General features: G+C 36.9%; 7 protein-coding genes across 9 annotated transcripts; 1 reads left to right on the top strand and 6 right to left on the bottom strand.

The window, feature by feature from the left end:
• LOC18613583 (40S ribosomal protein S4) lies at nt 210–2,533 on the bottom strand. Its single transcript, XM_007050900.2, has 5 exons — nt 2,462–2,533; nt 1,799–1,876; nt 1,534–1,714; nt 993–1,090; nt 210–873 (listed from the first exon to the last, which is right to left on the bottom strand). Exons 1-5 carry the CDS (start codon nt 2,462–2,464, stop codon nt 445–447), a joined length of 789 nt encoding a protein of 262 aa, XP_007050962.1. The 5' UTR covers nt 2,465–2,533; the 3' UTR covers nt 210–444.
• LOC18613586 lies at nt 5,579–6,607 on the bottom strand. Its single transcript, XM_018114265.1, has one exon. The coding sequence runs from the start codon at nt 6,279–6,281 to the stop codon at nt 5,769–5,771; it is 513 nt and encodes a 170-aa protein (XP_017969754.1). The 5' UTR covers nt 6,282–6,607; the 3' UTR covers nt 5,579–5,768.
• On the bottom strand, nt 6,971–7,798 carry LOC18613587 (uncharacterized protein At5g01610). Its single transcript, XM_018115330.1, has one exon. It carries the CDS (start codon nt 7,719–7,721, stop codon nt 7,200–7,202), a length of 522 nt encoding a protein of 173 aa, XP_017970819.1. The 5' UTR covers nt 7,722–7,798; the 3' UTR covers nt 6,971–7,199.
• On the bottom strand, nt 8,278–9,109 carry LOC18613588 (uncharacterized protein At5g01610). The gene has a single exon (XM_007050905.2). It carries the CDS (start codon nt 8,969–8,971, stop codon nt 8,507–8,509), a length of 465 nt encoding a protein of 154 aa, XP_007050967.2. The 5' UTR covers nt 8,972–9,109; the 3' UTR covers nt 8,278–8,506.
• Nucleotides 9,557–13,709, bottom strand: LOC18613589 (exocyst complex component SEC15B). 2 transcript variants are annotated; one of them, XM_007050906.2, is made up of 2 exons: nt 11,216–13,709; nt 9,557–10,202 (listed from the first exon to the last, which is right to left on the bottom strand). In XM_007050906.2, the coding sequence occupies exon 1, from the start codon at nt 13,673–13,675 to the stop codon at nt 11,234–11,236; it is 2,442 nt and encodes an 813-aa protein (XP_007050968.2). In that variant the 5' UTR covers nt 13,676–13,709; the 3' UTR covers nt 9,557–10,202; nt 11,216–11,233. The 2 variants fall into 2 exon arrangements, with proteins under 2 accessions (XP_007050968.2, XP_017985408.1); XM_018129919.1 differs by lacking the exon at nt 9,557–10,202 and adding an exon at nt 10,228–10,731.
• Nucleotides 14,233–21,011, bottom strand: LOC18613590 (glyoxysomal fatty acid beta-oxidation multifunctional protein MFP-a). Of its 2 annotated transcripts, XM_018114192.1 has the most exons (18): nt 20,691–21,011; nt 20,425–20,496; nt 20,284–20,337; nt 20,095–20,151; nt 19,943–20,010; nt 19,780–19,861; nt 19,562–19,617; nt 19,081–19,383; nt 18,917–19,003; nt 18,229–18,403; nt 17,956–18,077; nt 17,226–17,389; nt 16,903–17,157; nt 16,575–16,696; nt 16,285–16,406; nt 15,856–16,004; nt 15,635–15,773; nt 14,233–15,048 (listed from the first exon to the last, which is right to left on the bottom strand). In XM_018114192.1, exons 1-18 carry the CDS (start codon nt 20,845–20,847, stop codon nt 15,016–15,018), a joined length of 2,217 nt encoding a protein of 738 aa, XP_017969681.1. In that variant the 5' UTR covers nt 20,848–21,011; the 3' UTR covers nt 14,233–15,015. The 2 variants fall into 2 exon arrangements, with proteins under 2 accessions (XP_017969681.1, XP_017969680.1); XM_018114191.1 differs by having other exon boundaries at nt 20,095–20,337.
• LOC18613591 (60S ribosomal protein L18-2) lies at nt 23,359–25,956 on the top strand. Its single transcript, XM_007050912.2, has 5 exons — nt 23,359–23,419; nt 23,507–23,596; nt 23,706–23,834; nt 23,977–24,159; nt 25,475–25,956. Exons 1-5 carry the CDS (start codon nt 23,417–23,419, stop codon nt 25,631–25,633), a joined length of 564 nt encoding a protein of 187 aa, XP_007050974.1. The 5' UTR covers nt 23,359–23,416; the 3' UTR covers nt 25,634–25,956.

Here is a 26,861-nt window from a genome sequence, read left to right on the forward strand (position 1 = left end):
TAAAGATCGAGAGATGGTTATTTCAGCTTCCTTAATGGTCAACCATTAATTTTAAATTCATTTAATCAGTGTGTGAGTGATAGTGAATGCCTAAAGAATATTCTACAAAAACAAAAAAATAAAACAACCCGGGTTATTTTGGCTCATAAATCATCATTATATATAGAGGAATTAAAGGGGAAGCCATACCCAAGAAGCAGAAGAACAGATTTTAGCAAAAAAATGTGATAAATGATAGTTGAAATGTAACAACATAACCAACAGTAATAAAACTTAATTTCAAAAACAATATAACAAATGGTCCAAAACTGCGCTCATCAGTAAAAGCAAAGCATCCATTCTAAGCATAAACACTACAAGCTAATAAGACACAGGACCTGCCAGCATTCATCCAACTGATGTGCTTCTTTAGACAAAAACAACTCCAGATATCTATCATAAAATTTATGCAGCAGCTTGGGCTGCAAGCCTCTTTCTGGCTTCTTCAATGATGGACAACTTGATACCCTTGCCCTTAGGAAGTGACACCCATGGCTTTGTCCCTTTACCAATTGTGAAGACATTCCCTAGACGAGTTGCAAACTCATGCCCAGCAGCATCTTGAATGTGGATTGTCTCAAAGCTACCCTTATGCTTCTCCCTGTTCTTAATCACTCCAACACGTCCCCTGTTCCTTCCTCCAGTGACCATGACAACATTCCCAACATCAAACTTAATGAAATCAACAATTTTGTTGCTCTCCAGGTCAAGCTTGATGGTGTCATTAGCCTTGATCAGAGGATCAGGGTAGCGGATGGTGCGTCCGTCATAGGTATTGAGGTATGGAATACCCTTCTGGCCAAATTGGACAGATCTAACCTTGCAGAGCTTGAACTGCAGAGTGCAAAACCAATAGAACAAGGTCACTCCTGACAACAGGATGGAAAAAGTAGAGCAACACTATTGACAACAGTAACAGGAAATATAACAAACTCAAGTCCATTGATACAAACCTTGGTCTCATCACCTGTGATTGCATGAAGGCGAAAACGACCTTTTGTGTCATAAAGGAGACGGAAGTCCTCATTTGTCTTGGGAATTGACACAACATCTGTTGGCAGGAAACAAAGTATGGTAAGACAAGATTTAAAGAAAGAAGAATAGGAAAAGGTAGGTGGAGGAGTCAAATCCTGAAGGAAGAAGTCTCAACAATCTAGAAGACAATATCATCAACCAATGAATACAGCCTATAACCCCATGTATTTTATAAATTAAGAAATTGAAGTATAAGGGAAGGTAGAAAAATTAATCAAATCCAGAAAGAGCCAATCTAGAAAACAAAACCATCAGCCAATGTACACAGTAACAAATCCCATGTATTTCAAAAAATTAGAATGAAAATAATGATCCATGGGGCCTATTAGCACAAAAAGATTATAAACATAGGGTCTCAAAGACATACGGAAAATAGAGAAACTACACTTATATTTTCTAGAGTTCATAGATTGAGACAATAAATGCTCCAATTGATCCATAAAGACAAATTCTACATACCCATGAAACCAGCAGGATAGGTCTTATCTGTCCTAACCTTCCCATCTACCATAACATGCCTTTGCATAAGAATGGCAATCACTTCTCTATATGTCAGAGCATACTTTAATCTGTTTCGCAGAATGAGAATCAGTGGAAGGCATTCCCTGGACTTGTGGGGTCCAGATGATGGTTTGGGTGCCTGTATGAACAAGGTTATAAGAATACAAAATGAAAAGGCAGCAGCTGCATCAAACTAGAAAGGAGGTTCAAGATGATAACATACAAATGCACCGCCAAGCTTGTCAAGCATCCAATGCTTAGGGGCATTGAGCCTCTTCAAGTGTTTCTTCAACCCTCTAGCCTGTAACACTCAAGAATAAAAAGAAATGATGAAACTAAGCCCCATGGCTAGACTTTGAAGTACGCGAATTTTCACCAAAAAAACAACTTACACAAATCAAACACAACCAAGAGGCCACGCATTCAAATGCTAAATCATATATAAAGTTACAATAAAGAAGATATGAGAAAACCTCTCACAATTTCAAAACTACTACAAAACACATAGAATGCAAACATTTGACCTAACATTCCATTAAGAAACTACAATTTCTATTCTCCATCATATCTAAACAATATTCAAAGCATTAAACTGCTGTTGCCATCCAACAGCGTTATATTAGCAAGACACAAACAGTATCAATTTTATTAATAACCCAAAAATACGCACCAGCTAAAATCAACATTACAAATGAATATGAAGAGTGTTATTATTTTTACATAGAGAAGTGCTGTAAATTTTAAAGTGATTCAACATACTAATCTTACAAAAATCTAATGGAAAAAAACTGAAAGCAAACAACAACAAATCTGAGAATTGAAATGATAAGTAAAGAACTAGAAGAAAAATCAAAGTGAGTGAAGTGAAGTTAGAGGGAGAACTGACCATTTTGGGGGGATGCGGCTGTATCCGCTGAAAGCCTTTCTTGTATGAGGATGCGAGCAAGAGGGAGACAAAGCCCTAGCTTCGTTTTATGTATATATAGTGGCATTATAGGGGTTCAACCGACTTGGGTTGGACGGGCCGGATTGCCTTTACAACTTATTAAACTTGTTAGGCCCAACTCTTTTTCGTTTTTCCGTATTTAAATTAAAAACTTGTGTTTTTCAACACATTGTTTTCTTTTTCGATTTTGTATTTATATCTTGTAAATTGTAAATGATATAGTAGCACATTAACCACTAAAATCAAAATTACAAAGTTTGGTTAAATATTGTAAATTAGTTAAAAAATAATCAATAATTACAGTTGAATTAGAACCTGCTGATAATAGATAACAGCTTGGGATGCGAATGTTTAATTAGTTCATCCAACAGGCAAGAAGAAACGTTTCTCATCAGCAAGTGTTTTCCAATTCTCCTAAAAATGCGATTTTACCAATTCCTATCTCAAATTATTTGCTCTTGACGGGAAACAACCTCAAATCTTCCCACCATGAGTGGCAGTAGCCATGGTTTTGTGGTAGGTTCTACTTTCTCACTCTGAAAGAGTCTTTGGAGAAACGATGGAACGGGAACAAAACCGGATGGCAGCGAGGGTGATGAATCTGATAAGAAACCAACACCAGGAACAGAGACATTAACAAATCTCTGCGAAATCGCAAACTTGATCCTCGCATGTGCAAATTTTGGTATTTTGTTGATGTCACTTCACACGGAACTTGTAATAATTTTAGAGGGAATATCGCATCTGATCTGCACTGGGAAACAAATTTGCCTTCTCTTTTTGTTGATATCATCCAAGGAGAAAAAGCTAACGCTATTTTCCATGGGCACTGCTGAGTCCCTCTCTAGCATAAAAGCACTCTTTATATTTAGAAAAACCTGGTGGTGGATGTTCGGTAGATAGAAACACATATGAAGAAAGAAAACTGCACCTAGGCATATGCTCTGTTCCCTAAACTCATACCTACAGTTAACTGTTTAGTCTCAAAACTGATGCTGCTAGCATGGACTTCCACTAGTCGTCACAACCAAAAGGAGCAACAGCTACCAAAATTTTACTAGCTTTATTCATCCTCGTGAATGAATGCGACATACTATACTCACTAGAATTTGTACTGATTCCGCAATGCTAATCTACCTGTTATTTCAGTCATTTGGCAGCTCGAGGTCACCCAATGCTATGCCCTCTATTGCATATGTATAAAAAAGAGTTATAACTCCCCCGCCCCATCCATGAGTCCCTTTTTCCGGACGAGACAGGCAGATCCTTGTTAATTCCAAGACTATATTCTTAAAAAAGAAAGGTTGGTGTAATGGTTAAAGAATTGGACCTACAATGCAAGGCGTTATCACAATGACATGATATTTAATAAATACCATAAAAGAAGGCGTAATTGAATATGACAATCTCCAGTCTGCAAGCTCCCCTAGAAGTAAAGCTGACATATTTAACATAAGTACTCTCCTCTGTTTGAGCCTGACATCTAACTACATATTTGTAACATCTAGCAGGGAATTAGTCTAAAAGCTGTTCAAACATTTATCAAATTCTAGTCCTGATCAACTAAATCCAATTACAGGATTTTTCTTACATCTTGATTGAACAAAAGAAACATTATCATTTTGTCAAGATTGTTCAAAATTTCAGTAATGTGATGGCTTCAAACTACCTACTACTAAAGTATTACTACTACAAAACTGAACTAAGAACTTCAGCAACGCATCTCCATTTTATTGAATACATAAAAGTTATCCTCATTCAGTCATTCAGACCTAGAACATTCGCAAACATGGAAACTTAACCAAGCCTTATTACCATGCCAAGAGCCTTACTCCATGTTCAAATTGTCCTTATAATTCCAGATTAAACATGATACAAACAGAGTCTGTATGATCATCATACAAAACATCACTAAATCAAAGCAATTGAAAAATTACATTCAGAATGGCAATTTTAGTCACTTGTAATGGCCATAAATGGCATCTTGTCATATATTTTCACTTGAAAATGCAGCAAGAAACAACACTAGACCAATAGAACTTCTCCAGTTCCATATTTTGAATCTGGCATGCTTTAACAATTATGTGATCAGTGCCTTGATCATACACGAAAACCACTATAAGCCAATTATTACTCAAGATTAAGCAATTTTCTATATAAATTAATTTAAGCTAAAAGCATTTGTGGCAACTTATAACTCCACACCATGCAAGTAAAATGATAACTTTCTAATTCAAGTTCTCTGCTAAAGGGTGTTTGCGGAATGAGTAACAACAATCCTGCCTATAAACTTTTACTGTGGAGTTCACATACATAGTCTCAACCTAGCACTTGAGATGTTGTAAAGAGTTTGGCTAATGACTCAACTCCAGAATTAGTTAAGGATTTTTTCTTTAACCTTTCTATGACACCACCATGATCATCCTTAATACATGTATACATATGTATATGTATATATATGTATGTATGCATATGTGTATGTCTATGTATATACATACATATATATATATATATACAACTTCTGATTACATTTCTCACTTCTCAAACATAGTTTCCAACCACAACTTCCCATACCTTCCTACTTTTACCCCTCATATCCAACCGCAACTTCCAGTACCTTCCTACTTTTACCCGTTACATCCAATTACTACTTCCTACTTCCAGCACCTCCTACAACTGTCACTAATCCCATGTCTGCTCTAGTCCCCTTTCTGCCCTCTTTATCTCATTCCTACTAACTTAGTAGTTAGTTAATATAGTGATACAAATTCTCAGTTCCACCATCACAAACAGGTAATGATCTTGCAAAGCATAGCCTTGTATTAACACCCACACTAACATCTACAGTCCTACATAAAATACAACAAGACAAGAATATATATAACACGTCCCAATTCCAGTCTTAGCATGTAAAGAATCAACCTCCTAACATTAAAAAAAAGTCGTACATAGTACTAATATGTTAATATCCCTACTGCATTGGTTGATCAGTCCTTTCCTAACCAAGCAACGAAACCATCACCAACCATATAAACAGAAATAAACACACATGCCAGCTGAATATAAATATACATGTACATATTACGAACCAAACTGAAGGTCTAGAACCCATAAAAGTTAAAACTCCACCAATTTCAATAAATAACCAAAACCCAATTCAATTCAATTCATAGGAAAACAACCCATCATCCAAGTCTCATTACCAACATTCCATAGTCTGAGTTTTTTTTTTTTCCCACAAATTCTTTTAAATTGAAGAAAAAGAAGACTTAATTCTAAGCTTGCTTACTTTCCCATTAACGCAATCCAAACCACATCCACACTGCGGACACTCATAAAAATTATCGATTGGAAAGCTTGCAGAGGCAATCCCCACAGAAAACTCCAGCTCGTCTCCATCTCTAGTAACCTCCACAATATTCAACCACAAAAACAGGATCTTGACGCTTATTCCACTAAGGTCTCTGAGCCTGTTGTTGGAGATGTAGCCGCTGATTTTGGATTTGTATTTGAGTTGATAAGATCCTTCCAGTGAGAAGCTACACGAACCGTCTAAGTAGGCATGGAATTGGCCCGTGGATTCGTCTAAATCGTACTTTACAACCCCTTTGGGGAGAATGCCGACGGGGAAGTTGTAGCCTTGGAGGACTTCGTAGGCAGACGGTGTGTCGTCGGTGATGTTGAGGGGGAATAACGTGGCGAGTGATGATTGGATGAGGAGAAAGAGGGCTATGGAAATGGTGGTGAGATGGACAGCCATTTCTTTCTTTTTTTTGCTTTTCGTTTCTCGGGAAAATGGTTTGAAGTTGTTTTACCGGGAAGCGTTTGTTTCGTTTTGTTTTGTTTAGCCAGCGACAGGAAAGAGGACGAAGAGAGACAGGGAAATCGGGCACGAAATGTCCACCGGAAGGAGTAGTCGACGGCGTTTTAAGGAGAGAATGCGGGAGTCGCAGGGTTTCGCCGTTTTGGTAAGGCGGTAAGGGGCACGTGGCACTTGATTGGATAGAGCGCGCTGTGGCAAACTTGTCAACTCAAAAAGGGGACAAATAGGGACACGGATTTTAAAGGTTTCTTGAAATGTGGTAGATGCCGTGGGGATTACAATTTTGTTGTCTGTCAAACCTATCCCTTTGGATTTTCTGGCTTCTATTTAAAAAAATAGATAATAATCACGTTCCTTGGCCCTTATCTATTGGCAGTAGTCATTAGATTACTTTCTTAATTTCATCCATCTACCATTTTTCTTAAATACAAATAGGTATAGATTTTTTTTTTTTATAATTGAGAGAGAGGATTTTAGATAAGAAATTATATATTAATTAATGAAATAAATACTCGAATGTATACAAATAGGTATAGATTATAAAGGAGATGAGCAAATTTTCATTATTTTTCTCATTGGGTTAATTGTAAAGACCAAGAACGAGCTAAGAGATGAGAGGAAGAAGGAACCATAAAGGAAGGGAACCGGTCCAAGTTGATGTCGAACATCTAAACAAAATGCTTATAAAGTCGTTATCGCTCATCCATGCAACAACCTTTGATTCGGCTGGACTTTGATAACCATCAATTAATAATATGATAACTAGTTCTCGTTAAAGGAAACACATAATCGACAACTAACTCTTTTATTAATCCAAATGGGCAGAAACCTTAATCTCTTACTAAGCAAAGCTAATTAAGCAGAGGATACCGGATGATTGGAGTTAATCTTTCTGCCAACAGTATCACAATCGAAGCCACATCCACAAGTCGGGCACTCGCTGAAATTATCAACAGAGAAGTCAGCAGAAGCTATCCCAACTGACAATTCGAGCTCGTCGTCGTCGCGGATCACTGACCGGATGTTGAGCCACAGAAACAGGACCTTAACTTTGATTCCACTCAAGCTGGTGAGCTTGTCTTTGGAAATCACCCCGGTTATAGTGGATTTGTATTTGAGCTCATAGGAGTCAATGGAAAAGGTGCAACTACCATTCAAATAGACCGAGAACTCGCCTGTGGAATTGTCTAGCTCGTAGCTTAATACCCCATTGGGAAGGAGACCTATGGGGAAGTCATATTCTTCCAGAACTTCATAAGCGGTTAGTGTATTGTCGCCGGAGGCAGAGGAGGAGGAGGAGGAGGAGGAGGAGATCAGAAAGAGAAGAATATAAGGGAGAAATGCAATTGAAGAAAAGGGTTTTGGGTGGAGAGACATTTTCTGTTTGCTTTGGTGGTGCTTAGTCTTTGACTGTCTGGTTTAAGCTGAAGCTGGTTGTATGAAGTTGTTGGTATATATATATAAAGGGGATATGTGGGATTAAAAAAGGGAAGAAAGAATCGGATATTCCACTAGCTAAAACCTGCTATTGGACCCTTGAGTTAGTTGGCATTAACATGCCACTGGATGAAAAGCTTGCCCAAATCCCCAAATTTAGAGATCATCAATTTCCTACCCTTGAGAGCAATGTCATACAAGAAATGAGAGCATTTAGTAATTTTGCTTTTGTTCTCTCTTTATCCCAGAAGCACCTCTATTTACCATCTTTTTTATTTAGTAAATTTGCTTCTGTACTATACTGTTTTTTAACTCAAAAGGTCAGGCCCATATAAAAAGGGGTTTTTTCCCCTGTAATGAGGATTCATGTATGAAGATGTTCTATGGTTTTCATAGGTATTTTCTTAATCGCATATTAAAATGTGTTAACATATGTATCAGGCCAATCTGTTAGCATAGCATCATTCTAACAATTTTAGGGTTAAAGTTTAAAAGAAGAAAAAAGAAAGACAAGGAATTGATTCCAACAATAAAGGAGGTAGTTCATCACCCACCTTTTCATGAATATCCTTTATCCAAATCATGCATAGCATAGCCAACTGACCAAATTTATACTGGTCCTAAAAGTATTACTAGTAGCAGCGAAGATTTCCAAAGAGGCTGGAAACCAAAACATTAATCCCTAACAGGAACAGACAATTATTAATCATCTAGTCAGCACTGACCTAAATAGAAGACACGAAACCATTCAACTGATTACAGTAGAGTCCACACCCACACTGCGGAGACTCGAAAAAGTTGTCAATAGGGAAGCTGGCCGACGCAATCCCCACAGAGAATTCCAACTCGTCTCCATGACGGCTCAGTTCAACGATATTAAGCCAGAAGAAGAGAACCTTAACGCTGACACCATTCAATTTCGTGATCCTGCCTCTGGAGATCACTCCTTGTATGGTGGACTTGTAACTCAGATCGTACGACTCGATGGGGAAGCTGCAGGTTCCGTTCAAATAAGCTGAAAACTCACCCGTGTCTCTGTTCAATTCGTAACCAATTACGCCCTCGGGAAGGATGCCTATCGGGAAGTCGTACTGTTGAAGAACTTGATATGCGGATAGCTTCTCATCGGTTGAAGCAAATGAAGCGGGGAGCGAGATTAGAATGAGGAGGATTACGCTTCGCAACGCCATGGAGATCTTTCTTTCTTTGGGTTTGATTGAGGGGAGAATTTTGTTGTCAATGGAGATGAGGGAATTGGAAAATTAAAAGTAAAAAGGTCAAGATGAGGCTGCTCCCGAGCGCACGATCTATTAAACTGAGTAAGGGCGACCATTTCTTTTGTCAGGATGCTCATAAAAGATCTTAATTCAACGCAAATGAGTCCATCCTTCAAAAAAGAACAGAGCTGCCACGTGGCGATTGTTCTACCGTCTACCACCATCAAACGTTTTTAGTGTGCTCCTTTCCAGTACGGGTACGGGGTATACTTTTCTTAAGTTTAATCTTAATCTTAATAAACGAATCATGTTTCTCTTACCGAGCAGAAGTGGCCTATGTCTTCTCCCTGTTTGATCTGATTCTGAACTGACTCACTCTGCATACTTAAATTAGATGAACTATGGGCATAAACAGACTTGATTACGTCTGTGCAAATACATGTGCACTGGTCAGCAGATGATGACCTTTCAAAATTACTAGTTCATTGTACAATCGACTCGCGCACCGGAAATAGACAAAAAGACCGTAGAAATATAACCTGGTGTCGGTGTAACCGCTAGATGGAAATTAGGTGAAGTCCTATGAGCTTTATTAGGTGTTTGATTAACAGAAGAAGAGAAAAGAACTTCATTAGGTGCTGAAGATTCTTTTCATCCGAAACAGAAAACAGGAAGAGCGGCATAAAAATAAACTACTAGGCTGATTGAGAAATTTTATGCCCAAGTATCACAGCCGGAAATTATATTCTTTTACGAATTTCGAACCACCTATCCGTGCGGAAACCGGAAAGTGAGGCAGACGCAAACGCTTCCGCAGAGTAGGATACTGGCGTAGTACATTTCTGCGAGGTAAAAACTTTTTAAGGAAATGTTCAACATGATTCTATACAATGCATGTTTTGGGCTCCGATGATTGAGGGAATTTTCTGTAGCAAAATTTCCCGCTTCCCCTGGATAATAAAATTCACAATTACAAACCCCACCCCCCCTCCCCCAAAAAAAATGTTAAGAGAGGGAGCAACACGTGAAATACGAAATATCGGAGACAAATGGATACACCAGCTGAGATAAAAAGAAAATCCAGGTTTCCAGAGATTGTATTTGAGGAGTTCCGCTTGTTGACTAACAAAAAAGAACGCCACAGATGAATGCCAGATTGATTGGGATGCCATGTGTTAGCCATATTCCATAGGAATATCTCCCACTGCAGAAGACACACTGGCAAGTTACAGTTCTCAACGAATTACATCATCAGAATGTTCAATAATTGCAGTTCAAATAATGCCACCTTAACAACTGAACAAAATATTCTCCCGTTATTTCACTCCATGTCCCTCAAAACCTTCTTTCTTTTAGTAGTAGATTATAATGATGCCGATATAACTCTATAACTATCATATTTCATGTGGTGTTTTTATTTTCTTGCTGACCGGCCCTCTCTTCCTCTCCTGCAGCCATCTACAACCTATCTAACCTTTATATCCAATTGAGCTCAGCATAAAAGCATGTTTGTGGTTGCCAAACAATATGACTTGCAACAATACCACATTTAATTGCACACAAAACATTCAAATAAGATGAAATGATTATTCCATATAGTCTTCAAGACCAAGGATAGCGTCATTGTCTCAAATAAGAATAAAAGTGATACCATCGCTATTATCTTCCATTGCTCTCAAATATAATCAACACCACAGCCAACCATCTATAACGTTAAACAACGAACCTAACCCCTGAAATAAAAATTAAGTTTATCCCAATAAAAATGAATGTAGACACAAACATACATATAAATGCATATACATACGAGTATGTGTATGTACAACATATATACATCAGTAATCAGCCATTTCCTTTGGTGGTAGTAATAGATCAAGTATTGCCCCAATCTTATAGGAAGGCATCCCAACTGAACAAAAAAATTAAAGCAAGCAATGAAGATAGCTTTTTACCTATAGACATATACCAAAGGGTGTTAATGCAATTGGTAAGAAAAAATTCACTCATGGCCCAAAAAGAATTTAATACAACTAATGGTATGTATGCAAATGATACATACAAAACAAAATTTTCAATTCACATCTATTAATTTAATAAAACCAGAAGGAAAAAAAAACTGCTCTGCCTTCTCTGAAGCAAATAAATTAGAAACAAACAACTAAGAAATGATGGCAATTGCAATCAACAAAGGGAAAAGGCAAAAGAACATAGACATACATACAGCTCCTAGACAAATCAGCTCACATCCTTGAGTCTTTTTATCAATGCATCCAGAGATTTCTTCTTTGGATTCTGCCTGGCACCCCTGCTCCCAAAGGTCCCAAATAGCCGATCTGAAGGATCCCTTAACTTCTCTGAGATCGTCACAACTTTCCTGTAGTCTAAAGTATTGTAACTCCTCTCTCTAATTACTAGATTCAGGAAATTCTCTGGATGATTGCTCAAAAGCAAATTGATCAACTGCCGTGACTCTGCAAGTGCATTGTTCAACTGATTCGCATCCCCTTCGGAGAATAGAGGAGCTAGATTATCTGCAAAAGACTCTAACAAACGAATATCTACATCAATCCCAATAATAGCATTTACATTGAATCTTTTAACTGAATCCCCAAGTAAAGTCCCAACAATCTTCTCTGATATGTGAGAAAGAACATCTTGTAAAACTCTTTTAAGAACTTGAGGTGGCAATATCTGTTGTGCAGTAGAAACCAGAGTTTCCAAATATATTATGACCTCATTTACATATTCATTACCACCCTGTGAAGGCTCGTCGGTCATCCAGTTCACATTCTCAATTAATGTCATGAAACCATCAACCTTTGTCTTGAGCATCCCAGACAGCATCTCTTCCGCAGCATCACGGGCTTTGTTAAGGGGAAACTGCCTCCTACCCCTTTCTGCCATCCTCAAAGGAATGCCTGAAAGTTGTGCTGCATGACGAAAGAAGAAATCACAAGCGCGCTCCAAAACAGCCATATTTGCTGCAACCTGCATTGCCTGAGAAACCCCATGGACAGATGAACTGATAAGCTTCAAAAGAGCCCCATCCAAAACCTCACTCAAAAGCCGGTCTAAATACTTCTTAACAACATCATAGAAATCCAACTGCCCACCATAAGACATAAAACTAACAGAATCCTCAATAAAAGATCTCACAATCCGACAACAATCGGGCACAGTAGATGAAAATGGCGCAACATAAGGAAATGCTGGAATAATATCCGAAGTTTGTATTTGGAAAGACAGCACATTCATCGAGTACTCATACTCCTTCTTCATCAACATCTGCTCAAATTTATCAGCAGCAAGTGCTTCTGCAATCTGCTTCCGACAATCAGACAACAACAACTCGTGGTACTTATCCCTATGCTTACTCAAAACATCAAGCAATGCATCAACAGGGTACCCATACCTACGCAAAGTAACTCCTAACAAACTCACATAATCCTTAATCAATAACAAGTGATTAGCAGTCTGCATCCTAGAAAACTGATCCTCCAAAACCGAGCACATTTTACTAACAGCAGTCTCCCACAAATTCTCAACTTCCATTTTCGAAATCAAACCCCCTCCTGTCCTCAACACTCGATCTTCTACAATGAAAAACCCAGCGATTTGCGCGAAAAATGTTTGATGAGATTCAAGAAATGGAGTCATGGAAGATACTTGAAAATCTGACGTTAATTGAAGCTTCCTATTCTCAAAATAGTACTGCTTAAATCGATCTTCGAGCCCTAAAGTTTGATGTATATGATAAGCTCTATAAAGAGGAGTCAAATCAAACCCTAACAAACCGTTATTACCGTTACTATAACCGTCGCTCTCGTCTCCGCCGAGTCCACCTTCCTCATCTTCTTCTTCTAAAGCGTAAACACAATCTCTCAAGCTAAGTCGACTCTGTTCTTCGGCTTGCCTTTGCTTCATTCTCAGATCCTCTTCGCGTTGCCTAGCAGCCGAGGCTTGTCCGATGGCTAATTGCCCTAAATTGCGACTCACCACGCGAATCTCCACGAGCCAGTCGCCGAACTCTTTGCTGATTTTTCTCTCGATATGAGATCGAATCTCTGGAATCTTCCTCTCCAGCATCCTTTTTAAAGTAGACGATGGCGTTTTGACTTGGAACTCGTTTTCGATCGAGTCTAAGCATTTCAACGCCATGTAGAAACTGCCGTTTGAGAGATGATGATTTGCTCTTGAGCAAAGCTCCATTAGGTTAATACACGAAGTCACCGATGTCAAAGCGAAGTCCACGTTCTTGGAGACGTTTTGAGCGTCGACAAAGGAGTCAAGGGAAGAAAGGAGGGGACCGGCGACTGATTGGAGTCTTGAGTTGGAGTCGGAGAGAGAGGATTTAAGAGAATCAACGTCGGAGAGAAGGGATCGAAGATCATCGACGGCGAGGATGAAATCTTGGTAGTGAGCTTTACAAACTTCTTCGATTTCGGATTCTTTAGAACGAGCGAAGTGACGGAGGTGGTGGAGGAGGGTTTCAGGCCTACTAGAAGCAAACGCTTTGCGGACGAAAGGACCGAGGTCCTCGCCGTTACAGATAGCGGATGAAAGGAGGAGTTGTTCCAACTTGTCTCCGGAGTCGCCGCCATCGGCGGCGGCTGGCGCCACTTTGCGCCGTGACCTCGTTGACTGCATTTCTTTTAACGGTAACGGTGACGGCGCCATGATTTCAGAAAAAAAATAAAGAGAGAGAGAAAAAAGAGAGAGGGGGGGGGGGGGGGAAGGTGAATCGGAAGGTTTATGGACAGAGGCAAAAAAGGAAGATACGTGTTTTGGTTATATTTTGGTTGGACGAAAATGACACTACGGTGTGCGGGAAATAGTAAGGGCTTGTTAGTAATTTTCGGGAAAAAAAGGAGCTTGGAGACTCGTTTGACGTTGCCACGTTTGGTAAATTCGACGGCGTGGCGGCCGTAGAGATGTCTTCAAAGAAATGTAAAATAAAATGACGATAATTCTTCTATGTTAAGCAAGCCAGCGACTTACCTTCGTGGAAGTTTGTCCTAAATTTCATGACTTTTTTTTGATGAATAATATCTTTGTTTTATTCCTCCTAATTACAAAGGCAAGATTTTTGATAATATGATTAATTGTAATTCATTGATAAAACAAAAGAAAATGATAATAACTAAATATAAATTTCATTATCAAGAAATCTCCTATCAATTTCTTGATGGATACAGTTAACCGTAAAATTCAGACATCTGTACTCTTGGATCACGTCAGCTGGACTTCATGATTTCATACAACTAACAATCAATAAATGATTACCAACGAACGTAATCGCTTGAAATTTACATGGCAGAAGATGTATAATTTCGAGTTCTGTTCTTGTCTTCTTGTCACTACCGGGAAAGCTAGTAAAGGTTCACGAAAAGGCAAGAATACAAATGGGTTTTTTACCTCTCAATATCGCTTAAAGGAAACAGAAAACCAAATAAAAGAATCCCGAGATAGCCTGTAATGACTTAAGAATTGCAATTATGGCCGTGATTAGTTACTAGACATGTAGTTCTCCAGCTAGTTCTGCATTTATATATGCCAACCAAAAGGAGCAGAATCATGGCCCACAGAGGCGTTGATGGTTGATAAAACGAACCATTTCTTTCAAGCCGGTTTCACCTAAAGAAAAATCAACAGTTATCTTTAAGCTACATAACATAGAATATATGTATATTAATGGAAACATAAATAATTATCAAAGTTGACAAAGGATGGCCATCCATCAACTGTATAATAATAGCAGGCTCTTAAGCTCTGACTGTCTTGTGGCATGGCAGTCGAGTCACCGAGGTAGCAAGCTGTACAGATCAGGTTCAATCTGGTGCACGGTTTATGCTAGTTCGATGATAGTGACTCCATTTGCAAGATTAGTAAATCATAAGATCAACTTCTTCCCTTGAACTAGTGCTTTTCAGTATGTAACACAGATGAAAGGGGTGATTATTTGCATGCAACGAAAAGACTGATAATCAAGCTGCATGTTGTTGACGACCACATTGGTCTTATAGTTGAGACCTCGCTTGCCCCACGCCCCCCTGCAGTGAGCAACAGTTTATGCATTTGCACAATTATTTAAATAAGGTATTACTTAATGCTAAAGTTAGAATATATGCAATATTCAAAGGTTGTAAATTAATTAAAAGGTAGCATTTTGGTCTTAATAATTATTTTGAAAAATGGGGGAATTGATCAAGACAGTGATGAAAATTCGGGTATTGACTTGAGGGAACAAAGAAAAAGAATTAAATAGTGAAGTAAAAGGTGGTGAGTGACTCTGAAGAGGGACTACATTAATCAAAGAAGGATGCCCATGTAGATGCCCTGATCTCCAAACAATTAACTTAGCAAGATGAAATATACACCAAGTAAATAAGTGATGGTTCTTGAATTAAAAATGGTTATGTTTGTCTTAAAAAGAAAAGGTGAATCATGCCATAAGAGAATTAGTCCAATAAAAGGCGTGATCAAGATGCAGGCATGAATATTAATAAAAACTGTGCAACTTGCAGAGGGTTCTCCACTGAATCAACTAAAAGCTGGATCCTGTTTATGCAGATGCAGCAGGTTGTGCCTGTTGTTCAAATTACGAATCAAGGAACAGAAGGTATGTTAACAGCTTACCAGAGACATTCTCTTGGAAGCTCTTTCTACTAAGTAGCGACAGGGATTGAAGAATGCTCCATAAGTCTTTGACCATTTCTCCAATTTTGAACATATATACGTTGATCCAAGCGTATCGGCCCAAAAAATGATTCCTCCCCTAAGACATTCATCATTTGAATTAAAACTAGAAATTAAATATCCAACCATCTAAAAAAGAAAAAAGGAAGGGGAGCACAAACCTATATTCTGGGAACCCCATGCCCTTAACAGAAGCAATATCAAGATCCGATGCCTTGACAACAATTCTGTCCTCAAGAAGGCAGCATGCCTCATTGACAACAGGGAAAAGGATCATTTCAACTATCTCTTCATCAGACAACTTCATCAACTGAGTAAAAATTCAAAGCCACCAGATGTCAATGCCCACACAAAGAGAGGCAGAAAGAGTAGGGAGGGAATTTCAAGTTAGACATTCAGTAATCCACACAGAGACAGAAGCAATATAGAACTTGTCAATAATAAGTTCAGGGAAATTTTAAAAAGAAAAAGGTAGAGTCTTATAACAGTTACTTTATGCCCAACTTGTTATCAGCTCAATCATGGAACCTGACAAAAGAAATATAACTTAACAAATTCATGTAAATGAACAGAAAGGGGAGGTAAATAACCTCATAATCAACACTAATACCGGAGATGCTCCTGGCCTTGTTGACATACTTCTTAATATCAGGATTAGGGGTAACCTTGGACTCGCTGTCATACATGTAGAAACCTTTTTGTGTAGTTCCACCTGAAACAGGAAATAGAGATCAAACTATGATACTTGAGCAGTATAAGCCTCATAAATAGAAAGAGGAGGAGGATACTCAATAACCATTTCCATTGGTCAGTTTCTGGCCCAATAGAGGTGCCAAAAAATGATTGTCAGTTACTTTCAGGAAAGAGGCAGACAACATACCAGTTCGGTTGTCCTCTTGCATGACTGAAATCAGCTTTGATTCATAGTATGTTTCTCCTGAATTCTTGCTGAATTGGGCCTTCATTGCAGTTACAACCCCAAAACCAACAAAATCAATCATTCTGCATCAAGAACACAAATATTAGAGCCAAGATGATGGGTACTAAATCAAAATTTTGGCCAAGGTGCTAAAAGCATAAAGAGAATAATGATGCAGATTGTTGGAAAAACTTAAAACCAAACACTCTCCTTTCTTTTGGGAACAGAATTATTATTAGCAGCAATTAAACTAGAACCTAGATACTATTCTTTTCACTTTTAAAAGCACCTAAATGGCCCCATTGTCATTCCAAACCCAGTAACTGCCTGGTCAATCTGATAGAGATCAACACCATGTTCAACAAGCCTCATAGCTGCTTGTGAATAAGGAAAGAACATCCTGTTAATTGCAAATCCAGTGTAATTGCGGACGACTAATGGAATTTTCCTCATCTTCTTTCCAATAGCTAGTAAGTCAACAATGACCTGAGGAGATGTTTTTTCTGTTCGAACTATCTCCAGGAGTGGCATGAGATGAGCTTGACTGCATCAAAAGCAAACATCAATGCTAAGTTGGAAACTAAAACCAAAAGAAGCACAAAGCAAAGATACCTGAAAAAATGAGTCCCAACAATACGATTTTGCGATTTTGTCCGTTCACCGATTAAATTCAAGTTTATCATGGAAGAACTGCTAGCAAGTATGCAATGTGGTGGGCAATATCTTTCAAGCTCGGCAAAAATTTTCTGCTTTAAATAAGTATTTTCACTCACAGCCTGCTTAAAACACCAAAGGAAACCAAAAAATAAAACAACCATTAAAGAAAGTGAGTGTTCTTGACAACCTCAAATCTAAAAATAATTATTTTATTCTCGAATTCGCTTTCTCTTGCTGTTCTATATTTCAATGTTTTATTTGTTCCATGTTATCTTCCCTCCACCATCACTTTCCCCAACTTTTCTCTTAGGGGTTTCAACTTTTTGCATTTTTCCACATATTTTATACGTATATCTCTTCTATATCAGGAAATTGTCCCAAGCTTTAATGGTAGCTTTAGCGATAGATCCAGGGAAGGGTAGGAGTAGCCAGTAGAAGATAGCTGTTGCAGGTCAGCAAACAAGGTGGATATAAATGCTCATCTCTCAATTTTCTGGACCAACATTATCTCATCACTCCAGTTCTTTATGCTTAGTGTTTCACTTAAACAAGCTCTACTTCAGAGCTACTAGCAACAGCTAGAAGCCTAGAATGCAGTGGATTGGATGTATGTTTGGGGGAAAGGAGGGAGAGGGGAGACAGAGAGAGAGAGAGATTCAAACAACAATTGGTTCACAGTAAATACCTCGATAACCATATCCACTTCTCTAAAACCTTCATAGTGGAGAACACCTTTAAAGAGACAGAGGATTTTGTCAAGCTTCGCTTTTGCCAATTTTCCTTTATTGACATGGTCTTGCAAATTTACTGGAGGAAAAACAGAAAAAGAGAGACAAGTTATAACAGCAGAAAAAGTTCGAACAAAAAGCTCTTGGGTGACAGGCAGACGGGGAGTGGGGTTGGGAGGGGGGGAGAAGGGGGGAAGAGATCTTTCACCTAAATAAATGTTTGCTGTCACCTTTAACTCTTTCAATTCCAGCCAGCAGGGCCTTTTCATTCACTTCTTTCAAAATGACGGAGTAATTACTAAGAATGAATGCTGTTACTATTGAAGAACCCATTATTCCTCCACCAACAACAGCAACCGTCTTCACTTTCCTCGGGATTAAACCCAGATCAGTTATACCAGGAATCTGTTAACCAATTTAGACCAAGGATAAGAATTCGATGAGTACGAAGGATGCCTCAGCAAGATCAATGCTCAAAATATCAATAAAGTAGAAGTTTTGTTGCATGTAGACTAATAAGGATACAACCTTAGGCATTGAAATATAGCTACAATCATAGGGCTTAAATGATTTGGTTTGATTTTTCGGAGATAATTATGTTCATATCAATTAATTTTTTTAGTTTTGACTTGCAACCTAAGCATTACAAACTAATCAAGACATGATCTTAAGCATTGAAATTTAGCTACAACTGTAGCTTGATTGATTTTGTTTGACTTTGCAGAAATATGTGTTTATATCAACTACTTTTAAATTTGATTCACAACTAAGCCCTTATCAACAAAGTCAACCAAAGTTTTGATACCAACCATGCCAAAAGATCAGCATCAGAGTACAGATGTAAAAAGGTATAACTATGAGAAGCAACAACCCTTTCAGATTTGATCAAGAACAATTATAGCTATTATGACCGTATACCTTCGAGGTTCTATTCTGGGCAAAGAAGAAGTAGACTAAACTCCTGCAAGTGTCAGATTGCCGAAGTTCTGCTAATGCCTCTGACTCCTAAAAAATCAGTATGTCATCTTGTACACCAATAAGATTATCTGCAGTAGGAACCAAAAAGATGACCATAAATATACCTTCCAAAGTGCAGCACGAGGACCATGCACTAAACCTTCTTCAATTACATCAATGCAGACCAGTGGGTGTTTGAGATTTGGAGATTGTTTTTTGGCCTCCATTCTGGCATGCTTAAGGATCATCCTGGCCTCTGCCAAGGGCTCTAATCGGTCTGTTTTGTAAAGACTAGCAGCCCATGGTCTTCTATAATTCAAAATGTCTTTAGCCCAGTGACAAGCAGTGGTAATCAACTCATCTGCAGAAGAAATGGCATCCACAAGCCCTAAGCTCTTAGCAGTATCTCCGTTCACAAATTTTGACATCTAGAGAGAGACAAAGGAAGAATTACTTATGAAGTCTTTTGTTGCTCAATATGCAGCCAAAGAAGGGAAACTGTACGAGTGTAAGAAATCAATTAGAAAGGGAGGGAAAATGAAGCTTGCATGTTAAGAATATTAGCATGATTTCTTCCTATAGAGCATGCAAAAGGAGTGATCATACCAAGATCATTTCAAGAGCCTTATGAAGGCCTACAAGGCGTGGCAGGCGCTGTGTCCCTGAAATAAGACATCAATATAAGACTGAAAAGAAAAGAAGTCAGGGAAAAAGGCTTATTTTGCTTTTTCTTGAGGGGAAAATTAAACTGCCCAAAAATTCTTCCATAAAGGACCTAGGAAATTAAATGATAATCATCTACATCTACATAAGCGTGCCCTTACCACCAAATCCAGGAAGAATTCCATACCGAAGCTCAGGCAGGGCCAGTTGTGCAGAAGATGTTGATATGCGTGCATGACAGGCCTAAGAAGGTATTAGGTAAATCATCAGAACTTCTACTAATAGAAAGTGGTAAGGTCGCCACCTATTGCATTCAAAACATACCAGCGCAATCTCCAATCCCCCACCTAAAGCAAGGCCATCAATAGCAGCTACGAAGGGTTTTCTGGCAGCTAAGAAACCCCAAAAGAAATTTATAAGAGACCTGCAGAAAAACTTGATAGCAGATAAGAGAATTCAAGAGTGTATAACTGTACCTTCTAAAATGTCGGTGATAAATTCAATTGACCAAAAGCCAAGCTTTCCATGATTTCCTGTGATATGCAGAGGTAAATTGAGGATAATTAAATTAGTAGATAATATTAGGGTCCACGCAGAGCCCTGCTCTATCATACAAAGGCAGTGAGAAACAAAGAGAGAGGAAGAGTAAGAAATATCTGATGCACCCTTTTTCCCAAAAGCTGTGACATCAAAGCCTCCTGAAAACTTCCCTTTTGAACCTGTTTTAATAATTCAAGACGTTACATTCAAATGATAAATATCCTCTCCCCAGGAGATAATGCAGAGTAGTGCCAGTCAACGTTTACCGGTAATAACTATTGCTTTGACATCGTCCCTTAGCAGAGCCTGCTCAACATTCTCCTTAAAGCTAAGTAACACTGAAAATCAATTCGCACTACGGAAAATCAGAAAACTTAGAGAGACAAAGCCTGGTCCATTAAGAAAACAATAACAGCTTACAGAGGGTAAGCTTCAGAAATCAAAGTCTGGCACGGGTAACTTTCTTGAATTAATGATTGGATAGTAGAGAAGAAAAGTGTAGATGAAAAGGTAGGAGACAGATAATACCAACCATCAGCAGAGAGCAAATTAAGAGGTGGGTTGTTGATGGTGATGATTGCAACACCATCAGCTCCAACTTCCAGCAACGATTTTCCCTTCATTCTTCTACCCACCTTGCCTGCTATTCTATCAAATTCCGTTGCTGGCTTTCGCGTTTCCGGTTTCATGTACCATAATGGATTTAAGGCTTTTTTTTTTTTTTAAACTCTGCTATTGTCTTTTTCACTGTTCGGTGGCACACAGTCTGCAAAATGTTTTTACCAAATGAGCGAAATTTCAATTACAGGATATTCTTCTCCTTTAATTTCGGATTCCAGTTTACACAGTCCTAATTTTTATTTCTTAATTTGGGAAAGAGATTCCAGTCTTACTTTTTAAACAGAAATTATGAATAAATAATTACCGAATTAAATAATCAAAGCGATTACTTCCGTTTACCCCAAAATAATAAAAAGAAAATATGATTATCTGCATGAAATCAATACATTATTATAGGCCAAAGAGTGGAAAAAATGAGTCAGCAACGTTTTTTTTTTTTTTTAAATTAAAGATACGCATGCTTTCATTAAATTCCCACCAACACAACAAAAGTGGTACCTCTAGGCTATCGGTCGATGTACCACAATAGCCAGACAGCATATTAACCCTTATTATGTAAAAATTAAGGTTGATGCCTTATTGAAAAATTCGCAATGTCTTTCTTAGAGGGAAGAGTTACTTATTATCATATATTATTCCATGTAAAAAATAACAATTTTTAAAAAAAGTTTTTATTTGATGCAATATTAGTGTATAAATTTAATTCATTATCATTTAATCAAGTATTATCATTTTATTAATAGATAAATTTAAAAGTTAAAAATATTTAAAAATAAATACTCTTATTCTTAAAAATATTTATTTTAAAAAATTTTAAATTTTATTTTTATATAATTCTAAAGTGACACTTTAAGATTAAGGGATAGTATATAAACAAATATTATGCATTTACACTTTATCATGTATTAACCCTTATTATGGATGTGCAAATCGTTGGTCCAATCGATTTTGTACTAAAAATCTGAAAGTCAAACAAATCGAACTTGTTAATTCCAAGAACCAAATTGAATCAAATTTCTAAAGAAAATCAAATTATTCGAAAATTGAACTACTTTGATCGATTCAATTGATATTTGAAAATTGAACTCGAATTCATATTAATTAAAAAAATATATAATAACATATTAGGATAATATATAAATATAAATTTCAACATAACAAATCCAACATAACATCTCAACACAACATACAATACAAATTAACTTAAATAAAATAAATTAAAACAATGACTGAGAATTATTAAAAATAATGTGTGTATATATATATATATATATGTATTTATATATAATTTAAAAATATTTTATTTCATGTTCAGTCAATTTGATCATAAAGTTTACTCATCAAATCGAACCGAATAAATAAAAAAATTAAAATTTAAAAATCAAAATAATTGTTTTTTTTAAGTAGAAATCAAAATAATTGTTGATTGTTGTAAATGAATTGAATTAATCAAACTCAAATTAATTCAATCAGTTTTTTCTATTCGTAGTCTTTATCCTAGATATTTATCAAAATATAGTGGTCAAAACAAAAAACTTGTATCCAAATGTGAAATTAAACTATCTAACTTTTACTATGTATAATCAAATTTATTATTTTAAAAAAAACTATGTTAAATTCCTATTTATATACAATTGTAACCATGAATTATAATTACATGTACAGTGAAATAGCCCACAAAATGTAATGGAAATAAGAACTAATTCATTAAACTATAATCCAAAAAAGTTAGGGCAAGAATTAACTTAATTAAAAGGTAGAATTTGGTATGAGAGAAGTGAGAGTACATTCTCTGCAATGTGCCTAATTAAATTATATTACAGTGTTTGTTTTGCAACAGACTACTGTAATGTAAGATTGCAATGTAATCACATTATAATCAAAGGATGTAATGCGATTACAGTCCAAAACCAATGCAATCACATTACATTGCATACTGCAATGTTCTTAAAAACACTTTTACTTTTCAACTTTATTACCTTGTTAAAAACATTTTGTAACGTTATTGTTAAAATAAAATATATAATATAAAATAAAATAAAATATAAGAAATTAAAATTTATATAATATAGGTAAAAGAAATTAAAAAATATATATAATGTAAAAATTATATTAAAAAAATAAGATTATAATAAGAAATAAAAATAAATTATATGACATTAAAAATATATTTAAGAGATGATATTATATAAAAATTAATAATAAAAAATACAAGTATATTAAACTTACATTTTAATAAATAGGAGTAATTTTAAAAATCAACATTATATTCTCAACAAATTAATTGTAAACCAAATGTTGCAATATTATCTTTCTTACATTTTAATCATTATTTTACTTATATACTAAATACTGTAATATTATTTTCTATATAATCATATTACTTATAATCATATTACATTTTAAAATATCAAATACCACCAAGTGTAATACTTCTAATTAACTTAGCTAAATCATTAAACTCTAAGCAGTTTGATATGTTCTCGGACAAGGCCCATAGTGCGTGCAAAGTTTGCCCAAAAAGAGGGGAACTGCAGACTTTTAGAATGCGGGCCGNCCCCCTCCACCCCCCCCCCCCCCCCCCCCCCCCCCCCCCCCCCCCCTCCCCAAAACCACCCTGAAGCAGCAGCACCAGCAATGGTATCTCTTTTCTCTCCAAATTTCTAACACAAACCGGCGCCATTTCTGTTTTCTTTTTGACATTATTATTTTTTGTTGCAATTTCAGGGTATCGACTTGGTCGCCGGCGGCAAGAGCAAGAAGTCTAAGAGAACTGCTCCCAAGTCCGATGATATCTACCTCAAGCTCCTCGTCAAGGTTCTTGTTCTTCTATCAGTCTCATTTCGTTGTTGCTATTTTTGTTATTAAGTTCCTTTTAATAGAGGAAGTTTGAATTTTTTTTAAAGTGAGTTGGATCTATGAGCAGCTTTACCGGTTTCTGGTAAGAAGGACTGGGAGCAAATTCAATGCGGTGATTTTGAAGCGGCTTTTTATGAGCAAAGTCAACAAGCCACCTTTGTCTCTCTCCAGATTGATTGAATTCATGAAGTGCAAGGTGATTTTTAGTTATTTTCAATTTGTTTTATTAGATTTATTATTTATTATATTTCTATTGCTTCATTTTTTTTGTTGGAAATTGTTATTGAAAGTTTCATGTAATGAGTGATTGATTGTTGGTATCGGTTTGATCCGACCAGGAGGATAAGATTGCTGTGGTTGTTGGGACTGTCACCGATGATATTCGTGTGTATGAAGTTCCGGCACTGAAGGTTACTGCACTAAGGTTCACCGAGACAGCAAGGGCAAGGATCGAGAAGGCTGGTGGAGAATGCTTGACATTTGACCAGCTTGCTCTTCGAGCACCTCTTGGTCAGAACACGGTATGCTTTCTGATACAGATCACTGACTTCAGTTTTCTTCATTGTGTGATTGCTTGCTATTCAATCATAGGCTGAAAATATCAGGTTTTGGATTGGAATTGTTGGCTTGCTTTCGCTATCGGAATTGTTGGCTTTTTTTTCCTAGCTTTCGAATCTCTGTTTTTTTATTTTTGGTAGGAAAGGTAGATGATATCACCTGCTAGTTTAAACTGGTATGGAGTGGTAAAGTGCTAATGGCACAAATTGATAAATGTTTCAAGACTTGACATCTGAATTCGATGCAGCTGTGAATTGAGTAGTTAACTGTATGATTATCCATATGCATATTGCAGTTGAGGGGTTGCAGTAACTGTTTAAATTATATCATTAGCTGTTGGGATATTATGAATCTTTAAGGAATTGCTGTTTTCTTCTTACTCATGTAGAGTGGATCTGCTCCTCATATAATCTTTTTCTGTTTTTATACTTTAATCAAGGTACCACAAACTAAAATAGATGTGGGTTTAAGTGTTAGGGTAACAAGAAAGCGTATGCTACAGCAACTTTTATTTATTTTGTCTCATTCTTCATTTATTAAGATCTCCATAGTTTCAAACTCTTCTATGTTGTTTCAATATACTTAGTTAAACTGAAGTGTGTCGAACTCAACCTAAGACCTTTTCTTTTACTCGCCATTCTTAAGACTATGTTTGGTAGGAGGGAAAGAGTAAGGTAAGAAAGGGATTGGAAGAAACATAGTGTTTCTTTCTTTCATTTGGTAGGAGGGAAATAGGAGAGTGGAAGGAAAATGGATGGATTTGCATCTTTCCCTCTCCCCAAATCTAATCTTTCCAAAACTGGGAGGAAAACACTATTGTTTCTTAAGTTAATAATTTTTTCTTTTCTTTACAATTTTACTCCTACTCTCTCTTTTCCCTCTTATTTTCCATCCTTCATGCTAAACACATACACACACACACACACACAAAACTTTCCTTCCTTTCCTTAATTTTTTCTTCCTCTTCCTGTTCCCTTCCCTCTATTTCCTTCTTTGGTACCAAACATAGTGCAAGTGTTATGGACTTCCTAATTAGGTCATGATGATAGAAGGCTGAACCGTTTTGGGAGCTTCTTATCTATGCAATCCACCCCTGTATGAAATATTTTGATTTTTTAAGACTATACCCATTAAATTATTTCTTACACATCATTCCCCTGTTTCTCTTTATATTTTACATTTTAATTAGGGGTTTGACAAAAGGCATTGGTTTTGAAAACTGATCAACATTTTGGTATGGTGAAAAATTTACTCAAATTCCATGCTGAAAATCTGCAGGTTCTCCTCCGAGGGCCAAAGAATTCTCGTGAGGCTGTGAAGCACTTTGGACCAGCTCCTGGTGTGCCACACAGCCACACCAAGCCCTATGTGCGGTCAAAGGGAAGGAAATTTGAGAGGGCTAGAGGAAGAAGGAACAGCAAAGGCTTCAGGGTTTGAGTTCTCAACTGCCTTGGAAGAAAATTACTTATCAACCTATTATCATCAAAACGGGCATTTTGTTTTTTTTTTTGTTTTTTGATCTTTTTTCCACCTTTTCTGTTCTTTTTCTCTTTCATGGAACGTAATTGTAGTTTCGAATCTTTTGTAATTTTTCTTATGAAGGAAATTTTAGAATCATTGAACATGTTTTTTTGGATCTCTATGAAGGATTTATGGGTTGCCATTACAGAATGAAATATCTAAGAGATTGTGATGGTCCATATTGCTCTGAATCATGCAAGGATGAGCTAATCTATCTTATGAAGGAAATTTTAGGATGATTGAACATGTTTTTTGGATCTCTATGAAAGACTTATGGGTTGCCATTACAGAATGAAATATCTTAGAGATTATGGTGTTCGATACTGCTCTGAATCATGCAAGGACGCCACAAGATTTTTACTTGAACCTGGATGTTTTGCAAGTATTTTCTAGTTGTTATGGTCTGGGCGTTGTCGATGCTCAACTATTTGAACACTCAAATAATTTTGGCTTAGGCTTGGTGTCATAGTCTCAGCGGGAACCGTATGAAGTCACATGAAGGAAGCAAGCTCGGAGGATATCATGGTCTGACACGGGAGTTATGAATTTTATGTTGGTGATTAATGGTTTAAACGACCCTTATTATGTAGTTGATTGAGATGGGGCGTTTAATGGTTTAAATCACTTTTAATCTATGAAGTTTTTTTTGTGGGACAAAATCATATCACTTTAATCTATGAGTTTTTTTTTTTGTAAGATAAAACCGTGAAATTGGGTGTCAGTAAAGTTGGACAAAATCGTAAATTAATTGACAATAACTCATAGGTGTTAGTGTCAGTAAAGTTGGACCAAAGCAGACAATACTGATAGAGTTGGTGTGGATGATGACACTTGACATGTTATGTTCCTCTTGTAAATAATGGGTTTCTGTGAGTTTAGAGTTCCCCTTTCCCTGGAATTTAGATTGTTTAGATAAAATACATGGCTGGTTGGGTGTGACTCCTTGTGTAGTTGAGAAGGGAAGAGATAAGAGAATTTATGGTTAGGCTATACTGATTGCTGAACTTACCTAATCAGGTACACATAGTCAGGTACACAGGTGACAGGCCTTCTCAATGCCTAGGCCTAATCAGTGATTGCCGAATAAATGAGACAAGTTGCTCATTAATATTAGAGTACTGGCTCATTATGATAAACAAGATAG

The sequence above is a fragment of the Theobroma cacao genome, chromosome 1, assembly GCF_000208745.1.
Source record: "Theobroma cacao cultivar B97-61/B2 chromosome 1, Criollo_cocoa_genome_V2, whole genome shotgun sequence".
NCBI lineage: Eukaryota > Viridiplantae > Streptophyta > Magnoliopsida > Malvales > Malvaceae > Theobroma > Theobroma cacao.

Excerpts from the sequence above, each read along its gene's own strand:
- LOC18613588 (XM_007050905.2), bottom strand. The coding sequence starts at position 8,971 with ATGGCGTTGCGAAGCGTAATCCTCCTCATTCTAATCTCGCTCCCCGCT.
- LOC18613590 (XM_018114191.1), bottom strand. The coding sequence starts at position 20,847 with ATGAAACCGGAAACGCGAAAGCCAGCAACGGAATTTGATAGAATAGCA. Across the intron at positions 18,078-18,228 it reads TGGAATTGAAAGAGTTAAAG|TAAATTTGCAAGACCATGTC; the intron begins GTGACAGCAAAC and ends TTTTTCCTCCAG. Across the intron at positions 16,697-16,902 it reads ATGACAATGGGGCCATTTAG|AATGATTGATTTTGTTGGTT; the intron begins GTGCTTTTAAAA and ends TTCTTGATGCAG.
- LOC18613583 (XM_007050900.2), bottom strand. Across the intron at positions 1,715-1,798 it reads ACAAGCTTGGCGGTGCATTT|GCACCCAAACCATCATCTGG; the intron begins GTATGTTATCAT and ends TTGTTCATACAG. Across the intron at positions 1,091-1,533 it reads CTATCCTGCTGGTTTCATGG|ATGTTGTGTCAATTCCCAAG; the intron begins GTATGTAGAATT and ends TCCTGCCAACAG.
- LOC18613589 (XM_007050906.2), bottom strand. The coding sequence starts at position 13,675 with ATGGCGCCGTCACCGTTACCGTTAAAAGAAATGCAGTCAACGAGGTCA.
- LOC18613587 (XM_018115330.1), bottom strand. The coding sequence starts at position 7,721 with ATGTCTCTCCACCCAAAACCCTTTTCTTCAATTGCATTTCTCCCTTAT.
- LOC18613586 (XM_018114265.1), bottom strand. The coding sequence starts at position 6,281 with ATGGCTGTCCATCTCACCACCATTTCCATAGCCCTCTTTCTCCTCATC.
- LOC18613591 (XM_007050912.2), top strand. Across the intron at positions 23,835-23,976 it reads TTGAATTCATGAAGTGCAAG|GAGGATAAGATTGCTGTGGT; the intron begins GTGATTTTTAGT and ends TGATCCGACCAG. Across the intron at positions 24,160-25,474 it reads CACCTCTTGGTCAGAACACG|GTTCTCCTCCGAGGGCCAAA; the intron begins GTATGCTTTCTG and ends GAAAATCTGCAG.